Source organism: Tursiops truncatus, chromosome 14 (genome assembly GCF_011762595.2).
Source record: "Tursiops truncatus isolate mTurTru1 chromosome 14, mTurTru1.mat.Y, whole genome shotgun sequence".
Taxonomy (NCBI): Eukaryota; Metazoa; Chordata; class Mammalia; order Artiodactyla; family Delphinidae; genus Tursiops; species Tursiops truncatus.
In genome coordinates, this window is record NC_047047.1 from 70,390,961 (window position 1) to 70,404,383 (window position 13,423).

The 13,423-nt window shown below is 47.3% G+C and overlaps 1 protein-coding gene across 2 annotated transcripts; it reads right to left on the bottom strand.

The window, feature by feature from the left end:
- Positions 1 to 1,620: 1,620 nt before the first annotated feature.
- On the bottom strand, positions 1,621 to 12,882 carry FKBP1B (FKBP prolyl isomerase 1B). 2 transcript variants are annotated; one of them, XM_004312184.4, is made up of 4 exons: positions 12,719 to 12,882; positions 9,116 to 9,163; positions 3,289 to 3,401; positions 1,621 to 2,274 (listed from the first exon to the last, which is right to left on the bottom strand). In XM_004312184.4, exons 1-4 carry the CDS (start codon positions 12,753 to 12,755, stop codon positions 2,230 to 2,232), a joined length of 243 nt encoding a protein of 80 aa, XP_004312232.1. In that variant the 5' UTR covers positions 12,756 to 12,882; the 3' UTR covers positions 1,621 to 2,229. The 2 variants fall into 2 exon arrangements, with proteins under 2 accessions (XP_004312232.1, XP_004312231.1); XM_004312183.4 differs by having other exon boundaries at positions 1,621 to 2,229; positions 12,719 to 12,876.
- Between the last annotated feature and the right edge of the window lie 541 nt (positions 12,883 to 13,423).

Below are 13,423 nucleotides of genomic sequence, written 5' to 3' on the forward strand. Positions count from 1 at the left end.
TGTCACAGCAGAAAACGTGACTGTCTTTTATACCGGCTGAGTTCTGAGAAATTATAGACATTTGTATCATTGAGGAAAGCTAGGAACCAAGACATTCTGAAGGAAACCCCCCAGAAAGGAATGAGTGCAGCACCTTTTGACTGGTCTGGTCCCACTGCAGAGGTGAGCACAGGGACTGGTGATTAAAAGCAAAGCAGCCCCTTTCTCATTTCATTTTCTGCATCTTAAAGCACTGCATCTTCATTAACTCCTCAGTCCTCAGCAGGGGAATACAGCCAGGACTTCTTGGAGACAAAAGGGATACATAAAATAATCAAGATGTTGTGTCCCCATATCACATGTATCGTCATGTGACGTATTATCAATGAGTCCATGAAGGAAACTAACAGTACCTGTTACCTGCCCCTCCCTCAGTCTTGAAACAATTCCAAGACATCGCTGACAGAATAACTCTGACTATGGCCAAGAGCTTTTCTCACCCATGCCAACTAAAAGAAAAATCTCTTAGCTACATTGCCACAGGCTCCCCTGACGTACACTAACACATATCAATAAGCAGGCTGGTTGTAAAACCTAACTGGAAAGTCCTGTAAGTTATAATAAATGTAGATTAAAATAAGCAGCATATGTGAAAACAAGTTCAAAATCATACATTCTTCTCAGAAGTAATTCCCCACTGTAAAGTTAGAGCAAATCTACATGAAAATAAGCACACATTTATTTTCAAAAGTAACTTTCTAATGTGAGTTAGTGTGTGGCTCTGAGGCCTAACACACCCTCATTTCTTTAGGTGCACAAAATGCACTTTTCCAAGAAGGGAGCTCATCCTTCTTATTCTAAGTCCCAATGTAGATTTCATGATTGATCACCTAAAGTTTCAAATCCCACATTTGATTGCTAAACTGTGGGTTTTGAGCACAATGTATTCCTTTAGTTACTCAGAGGGGAATTCTGAGCCTGTGAGGTGAGTGGCAAGTCATAACCTACCTTGTGGGGCTGCTTAGAGGATTGGTGGTAATTTTATTTTAAAATTAGAAAAAATTAAAAATAGAACAAGGCCCAGCAAGTACAATAGGTACGTCGGAGCTACAAGTATCCGCTGCTTTTCGAAAGTTTGCTTCACGCTAATTCACTTTTAGGAAAGACCTGCAGGAGTACCTGTTTTTGCTGCACGAAAGAAATCCAGAAAGGATTTTTGCTCTTCTGAAAAAAGGAGAAAAGCAAAAATAGCATTCAGAGCCATTATAGAGGCAGTATGAACCCTGAGCAGTGAAAGTGACACCACCAAGCTCCTTCCCCAAGAACTATACTCAGCATCTCGGCATCAAGCTGTCATAGCTTTGAACTGTGTCTGTGAGCATCTGTGCTTTTATCTCGATTTATTTCATGCATCCGTAAGCAAGATGTGCCCTCAGGTAATTGCTTCTTCGCTTTATACCATTTCAGCTTACAAAAGGCTTCATAGGAATGCTCTACTTTCTACTTTCAGATAGTGGGGGAAACCTGTACTGTATTTATTATCACTCTCCTGGCTACTTCTCCTTTCCACTCTTTTCCCAAGGGCAACTGACTTACGTGGTCCTTAAAGCACTTTCTACCTTCAATAAGGATGGACAGGAATTTGTCAAGCACAGAGCCTTTATTTTTCATATCATTTCCAAAAAGGACATCGTTTAAGTCAGCAGAATTTCTGAGAGAGAAAGTGACAGCAAAGGCAACTGGCTCAAGTCCCTCTGTGTACACCATGTACATTTCATGTCTGAGCACCTTGTGTGTCTGGCTTAAGTAAAGGTAAGGCAGTGTAGATTGTGCGAACAAGAAATCTGTTCTGTGATCAGGAATGGCTACTACATGCATCACGCAAAATGCACAACCTGAAACATTTCAATCTGCAACTGAAGTTTCCTCAAGCAAAGATGCGCGTGAACAATGACGGAACACATACAGAGCAACTTGGGCAGAGAGAATGGATAATGCCTTGGGGCAGTGAGGTTAGCGCACTGATCAAGAGCCCCAAGCAGGAGGAGCCGTCCCAGTGGCAGAGCAGGCTAGGAGGGTGAGCAGCAGCCATCTCCAGCCACCTTCAGTTCCTTCCTGCCTTCACTCTAAGTTGAGCAGCTCCACGTCAAAGATGAGGGTGGCATTGGGAGGGATGACACCGGGGTGGCCCGTGGCTCCATACGCCACATCAGGGGTGCAGGTCAGCTTCGCCCTCTGCCCCAAGCTCATCTAGCAGGGATGGGGGCAGATGGGGAGAGGAGAAAGAGGACCCAGCTTGATTTAAAAGAAAAAGGTAAGATAACTATGGCATTTTCCCAAACCATCCTCATGGTAACTCTGAAGATCTGAGATGAGTTTTATACGTGGCACATTGAAGTGATGCTAAGAGTTGTAACAAATGCAGATTGTGCCTCAGACTAACAGAGACTTGACTGCGGGAAAATAACTTCTACAAAGTAGTCTCAAATTCGTTCATCCAACAAACACTGCTGGTTATTCAATTAGTGTATGGCCCAACACTTCTATTTGTTCATAATTTTTCCTTCTTCCAGAGAAGCCTAAAGAGGTGTATAAAGAGCACATGTACATGTACATGCTCAAGTAGGTGATAGAAGCAGTTCATTAGAGAGATTTAGAGATTAGAGGCCACAGCAAGGAGCATCACGTGACTTCACAGAGCAAAGAAGAAGAGTTTGAACCAGGGCTCATCACAGCAGTCCTCAAGAACTTGTCTGGCATTAGTGGGATAACTGGTGAAATTTGAATAATCGATTTTTAAATTTTGAATAACCAACTCAAAAATTTGAATAGATTGGTTAATAGTATTGTATCAATGTTAATGTCCTGGTTTTCATCACTGTACTATGGTTATGTAAAACATTAACATTTGGGGAAGCTGGGTAAAGAGTATATGGGAACTCTACCTGCAATGTTTTTGCAAGTCTGAAATTGGGTTTTTTTTTTTAAGTTTAAAAAAAAAAATCACCTTGGCCTCCCCCACCCCAACTCTTCTGCTGCTTCAGTCCCAAACAGCTGGTAGCTCACAGGCTTGCTCAGAACTAGCTGGGGAGATGTGCTTGGGATGAGAGCCCCCAGTGACAGAAAGGAGTCATGCTGGCAACTAAAAGGGTGGGGACACAAAGCCACGACTGAAACTAGGTGGCATCACCATGCCTGACAGTGGAGTCAAAGCAGTAGTGGTCTGTGATAGGGTGAGGGTGGAGGGCAGAGTGCTGAGCCCAGAACCCCAGCTCCTCAAATCCCCCTTAACAAGGATCCTCATCCTACCTGGGCTGCGCCCTCTTCAAAACCCTTGATGACTTCCTGTTTGCCAATTCTGAACTTGAAAGGTTTGTTTCTGTCTCTGGATGAATCGAATTTCTTCCCATTTTGGAGCATTCCTGTGAAAGCAAGGATAGGGTGGAAAATAATTGTGGTCATGAGCTAACTTCCAGTTCAGGTTCAACATGTCTAAAATGGAATTCCTATTCTGTACAAACCTTCTGTCTTTCAGTCCTCCCCATCCGTCCTGTTGGCCAAGCAAGAAACCTGGATACTTCCACATACAGCCTATCACCAAGTCCTACATATCTTTGGAGTCCAGCTATTTTCTCCATTTCTATTACCACCACCCTGTGTCCTCATCAAGCCACCATCATATCTCACCTGTGTACAGGAACCAACTCTAACTGGCCTTTTTGCTCTGTTCTTAACTCCTCCATTCCATTCTCCATACTGTACCCAGAATGATTTTTTTTTTTTAAACACATACCTGATCCTATTACTCCCTTGCTTAAAATACTTCAGTAACTCCCCAGAGGCAGAATCCAAATGCCTACATTGTATCCAGGCACTTTAAGATCTAGCTACTGTTTGCCTGATAACCTTCTCTCTGCCCTCCCTTCCTTCCCTTCCCTGCCCTATTCAGGTTATACCTTTCTCAAGTACTTCTGCACATTGCAACTTTTATCATGGAGCTGCCTCAACCTGAAGGTCTGTTTTCCCAGGCATTTCATCCTCAGGTTGAGTCCGCACCTGGTCTGCCCAAGGTTCCCCCAACATGCAAAACCCAAAGGTCATATCATCCTTTACTACAGTGAACTGTAACTGTAAAGTGACCCAGACAGGGACCTCCCTGGTGGTCCAATGGTCAAGAATCTACCTTCCAATGCAGGGGACACGGGTTCGATCCCTGGCTGGGGAACTAAGATCCCACATGCCGCGGGGCAACTAAGCCCATGCACCACAACAAGAGAGCCCGCGTGCCGCAACTACAGAGCCCGTGCGCTCTGGAGCCTGCGCGCCACAACTAGAGAGCCCATGAGCTGCAACTACTGAGCCTGTGCGCTCTAGAGCCTGTGCGCACCACAACTAGAGAGAAGCCTGTGCGCCGCAATGAAAGATCCCGCATGCCGCAACTAAGACCCGACACAACCAAAAATAAATAAGTAAATAAATTTTTTTTTAAAAAAGTGACCCAGCCAGTCAGTGGTGGCCTCCAGACCTCATACAAAAGAGATATGTGAACCCAGAACACCCCGAGTGTTGTCTTAGCAGTTTGGAGCACCCCTCAGCCTCCAGCTGCAAATACCTTGTCATCCCTGATGTACATGTGTTGTCTCAGTCCAGCTGCCTAAGACCCAAGAGCTGCTTTTTTATTTTCTGTTCTTACTGGTGTCTCTAGTTCAAAGATCAGACATTCTGTAAATGATGCTATTCCATGACTTCTTGTGGCCCCTGGACCACAACAGAAGGCAGTTTGGGACCAGAGAAAGGCCTAGCCTGTAAGTTCAGAGACTGGATTCTGACTTCACCCGGACACTAACTCATTGTGTGAAGTGAGGCAAATTACTTCCTCTCTCTTGGCCTCAGATTTGCCATGTTTAACATGAAAGGTCTGGGCCTGCTCAGTATCTGAGCATCTGTGATTCCACTTCCTAATTTCTACAACATAAATGTATACAAGAGACATTCTTATTTACCTATTTTCTGGGCAGAATAAATTGTGCTCTTGCCCTGGGTACTAAATCAGGCAAAGAAGAAAACCCTATCGCTACACAGAGATGCAAACAGATGGATCCTTCTGTATCAAATATAGGAGATCAAATACAAACTCATGCATACACACAGGCTGCTAAGATATTCAGAGATGCACATGCATGCTCACATGCATATATGCATAGACCCTCGGAAGAAAACCCCGATGGCCAGATGCTAGGAAAATATTTAGATACACAGATATAATACATTCACACAGACACATACTTGTACAATACATATATGGATAGGTGCACACACACATTCACACACTCCATTTAAAGACTGATTTGCTCACTCCCCAATTTCTTCAGGTTTCATATGACTTAATCCACTTCAGACCATATACTGTTATCTACTGCTGCAGGTTCATCCAAAACCATGCAGTCCAGAAACAGACCCACAGATACATGGTGACCTGATTTGACAAAGGTGCCACTGAATGCAATGGATAAAGGATGATTTTTTTTTAATTAATGTTGCTTGATTGACTGTATATGCATATGGGGGAAAATGAAACATCAAAATGAACCCCTATTTCACCCACACATAAAAATCAATTCCAGGGGCTTCCCTGGTGGCGCAGTGGTTGGGAGTCTGCCTGCTGATGCAGGGGACACGGGATCGTGCCCCGGTCCGGGAGGATCCCGCATGTCACGGAGCGGCTGGGTCCGTGGGCCATGGCCGCTGGGCCTGTGTGTCCAGAGCCTGTGCTCCGCAATGGGAGAGGCCGCAGCGGTGAGAGGCCCACGTACCGCAAAAAAAAAAAAAAAAAAAAAATCAATTCCAGATGAGTCACAGACCTAAATATGAAAGATAAAATAATAAAGCTTCTATAAAATAATAAATAGAAGAACATCTTCATGACCTAGGGATAGACAAAGATTTCTGAACTGTACTAACTATAAAGGAAAGACTGATGATATGTAGGACTTCATTAAAATTAAGAATTCTGTTCAACAGTATGGAGGTTCCTTAAAAAGCTACAAATAGAACTACCATATGACCCAGCAATCCCACTACTGGGCATATACCCTGAGAAAACCATAATTCAAAAAGAGTCATGTACCAAAATGTTCATTGCAGCTCTATTTACAATAGCCCAGAGATGGAAACAACCTAAGTGTCCATCATCGGATGAATGGATAAAGAAGATGTGGCACAGATATACAATGGAATATTACTCAGCCATAAAAAGAGACGAAATTGAGCTATTTGTAATGAGGTGGATAGACCTAGAGTCTGTCATACAGAGTGAAGTAAGTCAGAAAGAGAGAGACAAATACCGTATGCTAACACATATATATGGAATTTTAAAAAAAAAATGTCATGAAAAATCTAGGGGTGAAACAGGAATAAAGACACAGACTTACTAGAGAATGGACTCGAGGCTATGGGGAGGGGGAAGGGTAAACGGTGACAAAGCGATAAAGAGGCATGGACATATATACACTACCAAACGTAAGGTAGATAGCTAGTGGGAAGCAGCCGCATAGCACAGGGAGATCAGCTCGGTGCTTTGTGACCGCCTGGAGGGGTGGGATAGGGAGGGTGGGAGGGAGGGAGACGCAAGCGGGAAGAGATATGGGAATATATGTATATATATAACTGATTCATTTTGTTGTGAAGCTGAAACTAACATACCATTGTAAAGCAATTATACTCCAATAAAGATGTTAAAAAAAAAAAAAAGAATTCTGTTCAAAAGATGCCAATAAAGGAGTAAAAAGGCAAGCCATAGCATGGGAGATGTCTGGAATAGGTGTAACCAACAAAGGACTCATATCCAGGATACCGATGGACTCCTACAAATCAATAAGAAAAAGAGAGACCACCAAATTTTTTTTTTAAGTGGACAAAATTTGGGCAAACTAACAAGGATATCCAAATGGTCAGGAAGCACGTGAAAAGGTACTCAGCTTCATTAATCATCAGGGCTGTGCAAGTCAAAACCACCAGGACAGGCCAAAAACAAAACAAAAGCCTGACAACACCAAGTGTTGATGAGGATGTAGAACTGGAATGCTCAGACATTGCTGGTATCAGTGGAAACTGGCACAACTACTTTGGAAAGCTGTTCGGCAGGATCTGCTACATCTGAGCATAGGTATAACCCTGTGCCCCGGCAATTCCGCTTCTGCATATATATAGCCAAACAGAATGTCGACACGTGCACCAAAAAACATCACAATTCATAATAGCTAAAAACGAACAACAATCTAAATGTCCATCTACTGTAGAAACGATAAATTGCAATATATTCATACAATGACCTGTACAGGAATAAAAAAGAGCAAACTACTCTGGATAAATCTCACAGACATAAAAAGTGAAAAAAGTGACATAATGAATGAAATAAGCTAAACACAAAAGAGTACATACTCTACAATTCCATTTATATGAAGTTCAAAAACAGGTGAAATCAATCCACAGGGACAAAAAGTTAGAATGCTGTTTACCTTTAGGGAGGTGTAATGACTGTGAAGAGGCAAGAGGGAGAGTCCTGGGGGTGCTGGAAATGTCTGTTGATCTGGGGGGTGGTTACATAAGTGTGATCACTTTAGAAAAATTTCATCGAGCTGTTCATCTTAGAGTTATATTCTCTACTGTATTTATATATAATAAAAAAGTTTACCAAAAAGTCCCATACAGTCTCCTGCTGGGTTTGATGAGACAATCCCTCCCCAGACCAGAGCCACTCATGGCTGATGTTAGTATTTAATGCACATTGCCTCCTGTCTGTATGTATTGTGAAAGGTCTTTGCAAAAGGATGTTGTGGTTTGAGTAACTTGACAAGGACTGGTCTGTCTGCAACATGTAGAACAGATAAATCAATTACACAGGTCAGAGGCCCCAGAAGACTCATGGTAATTAGGCCACATCACCAGGAGATAAAACACAGCTCCAGCCCACTGACGTCAGCGACCGGCAACACAGCTGTTGAGAAATACCCACACTGTCTGCCTAGAATCAACCTGGCACTTCACACTGGCCCAGAGAACTGCTAAAAATGGCCCCATCTGACTATGTCCTAGGAATTAAACTGGCCTTGCTGTCTGCTAAGTGGCTGTCACCAAGTTTGCCACGTTGGGAAGCAGGTCACAAGGCAGAGCACTCAACCCCCAGAACAAACATCTGCTTGTAACCTTCCCGCCAGTGGTCCTCAGGATCTCAGCCCACCTGGCCTTCCAGTGCAGATCATCCAAGAGGGCTCAGCAGAGGCGGGGCCTGCTCTGGCCGCACAGCACCCCGACACAGCCACTGCCACCCGTGCCTCACACTGCGTCAGAGCCTCCAGTTGACTTCCTGCCCTCCCCCAACCCCACCCCCCAGCCCAATGAAGGTAGGGATCCTCTTGTTTCATTTTTGTGCCCCTACTGCTCAGCACAGCATCTCACACACAGTAGGTGATCAATAACAGTAGGCTGAATTGAATAGTCTGTTTCTGAAAAAAGAAAGGGAATTCTCAGGAAGCTGACCTCCTCTGCTCTAATAACACTGTAGGATGAAAAGGGAGTCTGCAGGGAGGGTCAGGGCTCTCAGAGCTGTAAGAGGAATTTCCAAGTATCGGACAGCACAAGGAGGGCCAGGGCTCCACCCTGCCTGCAACAGACAGAAGGGGAATGGAGGTGGTATAAGAGGGCAGGGGTGGGCTTCCCTGGTGGTGCAGTGGTTGAGAGTCTGCCTGCCGATGCAGGGGACACAGGTTCGTGCCCCGGTCCGGGAAGATCCCATGTGCTGCGGAGCGGCAGGGCCCATGAGCCATGGCCGCTGAGCCTGCGCGTCCAGAGCCTGTGCTCCGCAACGGGAGAGGCCACAACAGTGAGAGGCCCGCGTACCGCAAAAAAAAAAAAAAAAAAAAAAGAAAAGAGAGCAGGGGTTAACCTTGCAAGCCCCCTTTCTCATTCCCTCAAGGCTGGCTGGGAGGAGTTGGGGATAGCTGGTCAGAGGGAGACTTGGCTGCCTTGGGCTCTGGGCCTGGTCTGGGGGAGCTGATACCTCTGGAGAGGAGTATCAGAGGAGAGACCTGCCTGGGGAGGGGCAGGTCTGGATGAGGGCTCAGGGAGTGAAGCCTACCTGTGTAGTGCACGACACACGTCTGGCCCTTCTTGGGGAATGTCCTTCCTGCAAGGAGACATGAGAATAGATGAATGAACAGCACATTGGAGAAAGCTGCCTGGGACATTTCAGGTGTGATTGTGACCAAGAGCTCTGGCCCACATTCCCCTCCATACCATGGAGATGCCCATGGTTCCAGTTCTGGCTCTGTGCTTTGTACGAACCAGATTAGTCACTTTACTTCTCTGGCCTTGATTTGACCTTTATTTCCTTGGGTTCCACAACTCCACTCTCTCCTGGTCCTTTTCCTTTCTTTGATTGCTCTTTTTACTTTCCTTTGTCCATTCCATGAACCTTTCTGACAGCCTGCTCTCTGCCAGGCCTGGACTAGATTCCAGAGACACAGAGCAATCTATGAACTCACAATGAGGTTAGGGAAACAGACACATAAATAATAGATTATAATGCAGGGTGATGACTGTGCACAAGGATGAATAAACACAATCATTCACAAATATTTACTGAATACCTGCTGTGTGCAAGGCCTGGGCCTGATCTCGGGATACACCAGTGAATTATACAGACAAGATCCCTACTCTTTTGGAGTTTACATTCTAATGGAGGGAGACAAACAATACTCAGATAAACAAGACAATATAGATTGTCATAAGTTCTCTAAATAAACACAATGATAAATTACAGAGAGATACAGTGGGACAGGCCATTTTAGAATGGGTGGTCCAGGACAGCCTTTCAGAGAAGATGACATTTCAGCTGAGACTTGAAGGATGAGCAATACGCTGGGAAAAGCACTGCAGGGAGAGGGAGCAGCAAGTGCACAAACTGTGAGGCAGAAAAGGATCAGTGCATTTACAAAACAGTAAGGAGCCTAGACGACTGGAAAGAAGGGAAGGAGGTGGAGACAAGTGGGAAAGAGCCAGATCACACAGGGCCTTGCAGAGCCGGATTTAATTCTAAGTGCAGCAGGAAGGCACTGGAGGTTTTAAGCAAGAGAATGACATAATCTGAATTAAGATTTTATAAGATCATTCTGGCTGCTGTGTGTAGGATGGACAGTTAGGCGCCTGTTGCAATAATCCAGACAGAAAATCAATGATGGCTTGAATTAAAGTGGTTGGCAGCAGAGAAGAGAGTAAAATAGATTGGAAATATACTTTGGAATTCCATGCTGACAGGGCATGCTAATGGCATGGAGATGGGGTCCAGGATGAGAGAGAAGGAGAAAACAACCACGATGCTTGGGTTTTAGGTTTGGAGGAGCTGATTTAGGATGGAGGAGCTGATTCCTGAGACGGGAAGGCTGATGAGGAACAGATTTGTGCAGGTGGCAATCTTAAGATTCCTCTTAGACATGTGAATTTGTACTACAAGTAGACAGATGGAGAGTCTGCACTGGAGGTATAAATTTGAGTGGGATTTAAAGCCTTGTGAGGGCTAACAGCTGAGCCAACATTTAGATGGGGGCCCTTGGGAGGGAGCACCTGACTGACTGAGCAGCAGGGAAAGTATCAGAGAGGAGATAATGGTTAAACTGGGTCTTAAAAGATGAGTAGTTTACCAAGGAAGTAAGGGAGATAATTTGGGAAGAGTGAACCACATGTTCAAAGGCTTCAAATTGAGCAGTAGTGGGAGCCCGTCTGGTTCCCTGCTGTGTAATCCTAGGGTCTAGCACACAGTATATGCTCAATAAATATTTGCAGAATGACTGGTATATTTAACAACTGGCAGACAGCTCGATAAAGCCGGAGGAAAAGTTGGTGGTGGGGGTAGGTACTGGTAGTAAGAGATGAGGCTCTAGCATGGAAGGTAACAGGAGGCTGTATCACTGTCTGCCTGGAGAAAAAGTAAGATTAATTAAAACGTTTTATGCCCAGGGAGGGGCATGGTCAAATATGCATTTTAAAGAGTGCTCAGGCTGTGGTGGGGAAAATGGTGGGGGTGGGGTGGGAGGCCAGATGGAAGGCCAGGAGGTGAGAATGGAGGTGGGGAGACCAGTTTAGAGACTGTGCAGAAATCCAGGTGAGAGAGGATGTTGGCCTGAACTAGGGCAGGGGCTGAGGAGATGGAGCCTTAGAGATATTCAGCAGAAGAACTTGGCAGGATGTGGTGTGGGCTCCACCAAGGCAGGCATCCCCAGCACTGCAGCGTAGTCATTGAAATATTAATTGGTACATTGCCCCCTCTGGGTTATAGCATGGTAGCTGGCCCTTTTGCGCTTTCTTGACTCAGGGGTTTAGATTGAGCTAAAAGCAAAAGGGCAAAGTTCCTCCAGGCTTTCCCTAAAAATCTGATCCCCCTTCAGGAGAAAATGCCCCTTGTCTAGCCAGGGAGGGAGGATAAGGAGAGAAAACTCTAAAGGCTTCTTTGAACCAGGGAAAGGAGAAGAGGCCTGGAGGCCACTGGCAGAACTCTATGGCAGTGCCCCGGGGGGTAAAAAGGCCTCAGGGAGATGCTTCCTGGGGCACAGCACCATGGTTCCCAGCATGGAAAAAGAAGCCTGCAGCCCATGGGTGATCCAAGGTTGTGGCTGGGGCTTCTAGGGACCACTGCTTTTCAATAAGGAGGGTGGCCAAGAACCAAGAGTCCCTCCAATTTCCCGGGGGTGGGGGAGTGTCAATAATGTCTGACATGCAGTTTGCCTGTCAAATCCTGCAGAAATGAGGGCTCCAGTCTGAATTAAGGTTGGTTTAAGAAATAAAGAAATAGCTACTCCTGGCACATCCAAACTCAATTACAGAAGGGTGATGCCTGTAATGTTTGGCTTGGGAAAGTGACTGGTGCCAATCCTGAGGCAGGAAACAAGGGAACACAGAGGAGTGCTAGGGAGTGGGGGAGACCAGGAGCATGAGTCCTGTTTTGGACTTGCTGACTTTGAGGGATCCGTGGGATGTGCAGATAAGAGGCTGAGCAGCAGCTGGATAAATGGACCACCCGGAACTCAGATTGGAGGCCTGGGCTGGAGGCTTAAGTTTGGAGACCATCGGTTTGCAGCCCATAATGAAAGCCATGGGAGTGGACAGGATGGCCGGAGAGGCTGAGTGGGACAGGGAGGATAAAGCAAGATGCAGAAGCAGTGGAAGAAGCGCTTCATCATTCCCAGACTGGGTCGGTCCCTACAGCGTCTCAACGCCCAGATCGCAGGGGGCCGCCCAACCAGAGGCCGGGAGGCGGGCGCGTTAGAAGGGGGCTGCCCCGAGCAGAAGGGACCCCAAAGCATGTCCTTTCCCCTGTTTCCAGAGCTCAACCAGCAGAGCAGGGAAAGCGGAGCTAAAAAACGGCCCTAGGAAATCAGGAGTAGCGGATAATCGAGCGGTTCCAGTCGCGGGCAGCGGCAGCCCGAGGCCCCCGGGGCGGTGGCGGGCCGCAGACCCCAGCCTCCCAGCCGCCGCCTTCGTTCCTCTAGGTGAGCAGGCGCGTAAGGGGATGGCGAAGGATGTGTGCTAGACATCCAACAGTCCCATCTACGGTCTTCTCCCGCCTCCCCCATCCTAGGCCAGCTCTCCCTGTTCAGCACCCTCCGCGCCACCTCGGAATCGGACCCCCGCCCGCCGGGCTCCGCCCCGAGACCCCTCCTCCTCCCCCGGCTCCGCCACCCGGTACCGTCTCCCGGGGAGATGGTCTCGATCTCCACGCCCATCGCGGTCCCACTGGCCCCGCCTCCGAGGGTCCCCGCTGTTTCCCCGACCCCGGCTCGGCTCCGGCCCTGGCCCGCTGGCGCTCCGGCTCGCCACCCCGCCGCCACTGCAGAGTCGGAGGAGGTGCGGCTGGAGTCGGGACCTGCGCGGGGAGGGGCCACCGGGAAGGGGGCGGCGGGGCGGAGCGGCGCGGAAAGGTGGGGTCGACCGGGGCGGGGCTCGGGGGAAGGGACCCTGACGCGGCTGCTCGGGAGCTTGACCAGGCTATTGCGGGAGGCATGCAGACACTCGTGCGCATCCACCCACCCATCTATCCATCCATTCATCCATCCATCCGTTCAACACATATTTATCTTGCACCTACTCTGTGTTAAGCTGGGGTGAGGGGGGCCGGTCAACTCGGTCTCACAGACTTGGGGGAGAAGGCCGGCAACTAAACCAACACTTTCATTAACTGCGTTCACTGCCATAGCGTTCAGAGCGTCATGGAAGCACCAGAGAGGTACCCACCCCAGCTAGGCTGTCCGAATCTGCAGGGGCAAGCTGAGGGGTGGGGGCGGGGGGTGGAGGAGAAGCCAGTAATTACTGACTCTACCCCACCCCCCCTAAACCACTGTTCTCCATCCTGCGTAGTTCTGACGTACGCACAGGTGGACTCCCACCTTTCAAG

Excerpts from the sequence above, each read along its gene's own strand:
- FKBP1B (XM_004312183.4), bottom strand. The coding sequence starts at position 12,755 with ATGGGCGTGGAGATCGAGACCATCTCCCCGGGAGACG. Across the intron at positions 9,164-12,718 it reads GACCATCTCCCCGGGAGACG|GAAGGACATTCCCCAAGAAG; the intron begins GTACCGGGTGGC and ends GTCTCCTTGCAG. Across the intron at positions 2,230-3,288 it reads TTGAAGAGGGCGCAGCCCAG|ATGAGCTTGGGGCAGAGGGC; the intron begins GTAGGATGAGGA and ends CATCCCTGCTAG.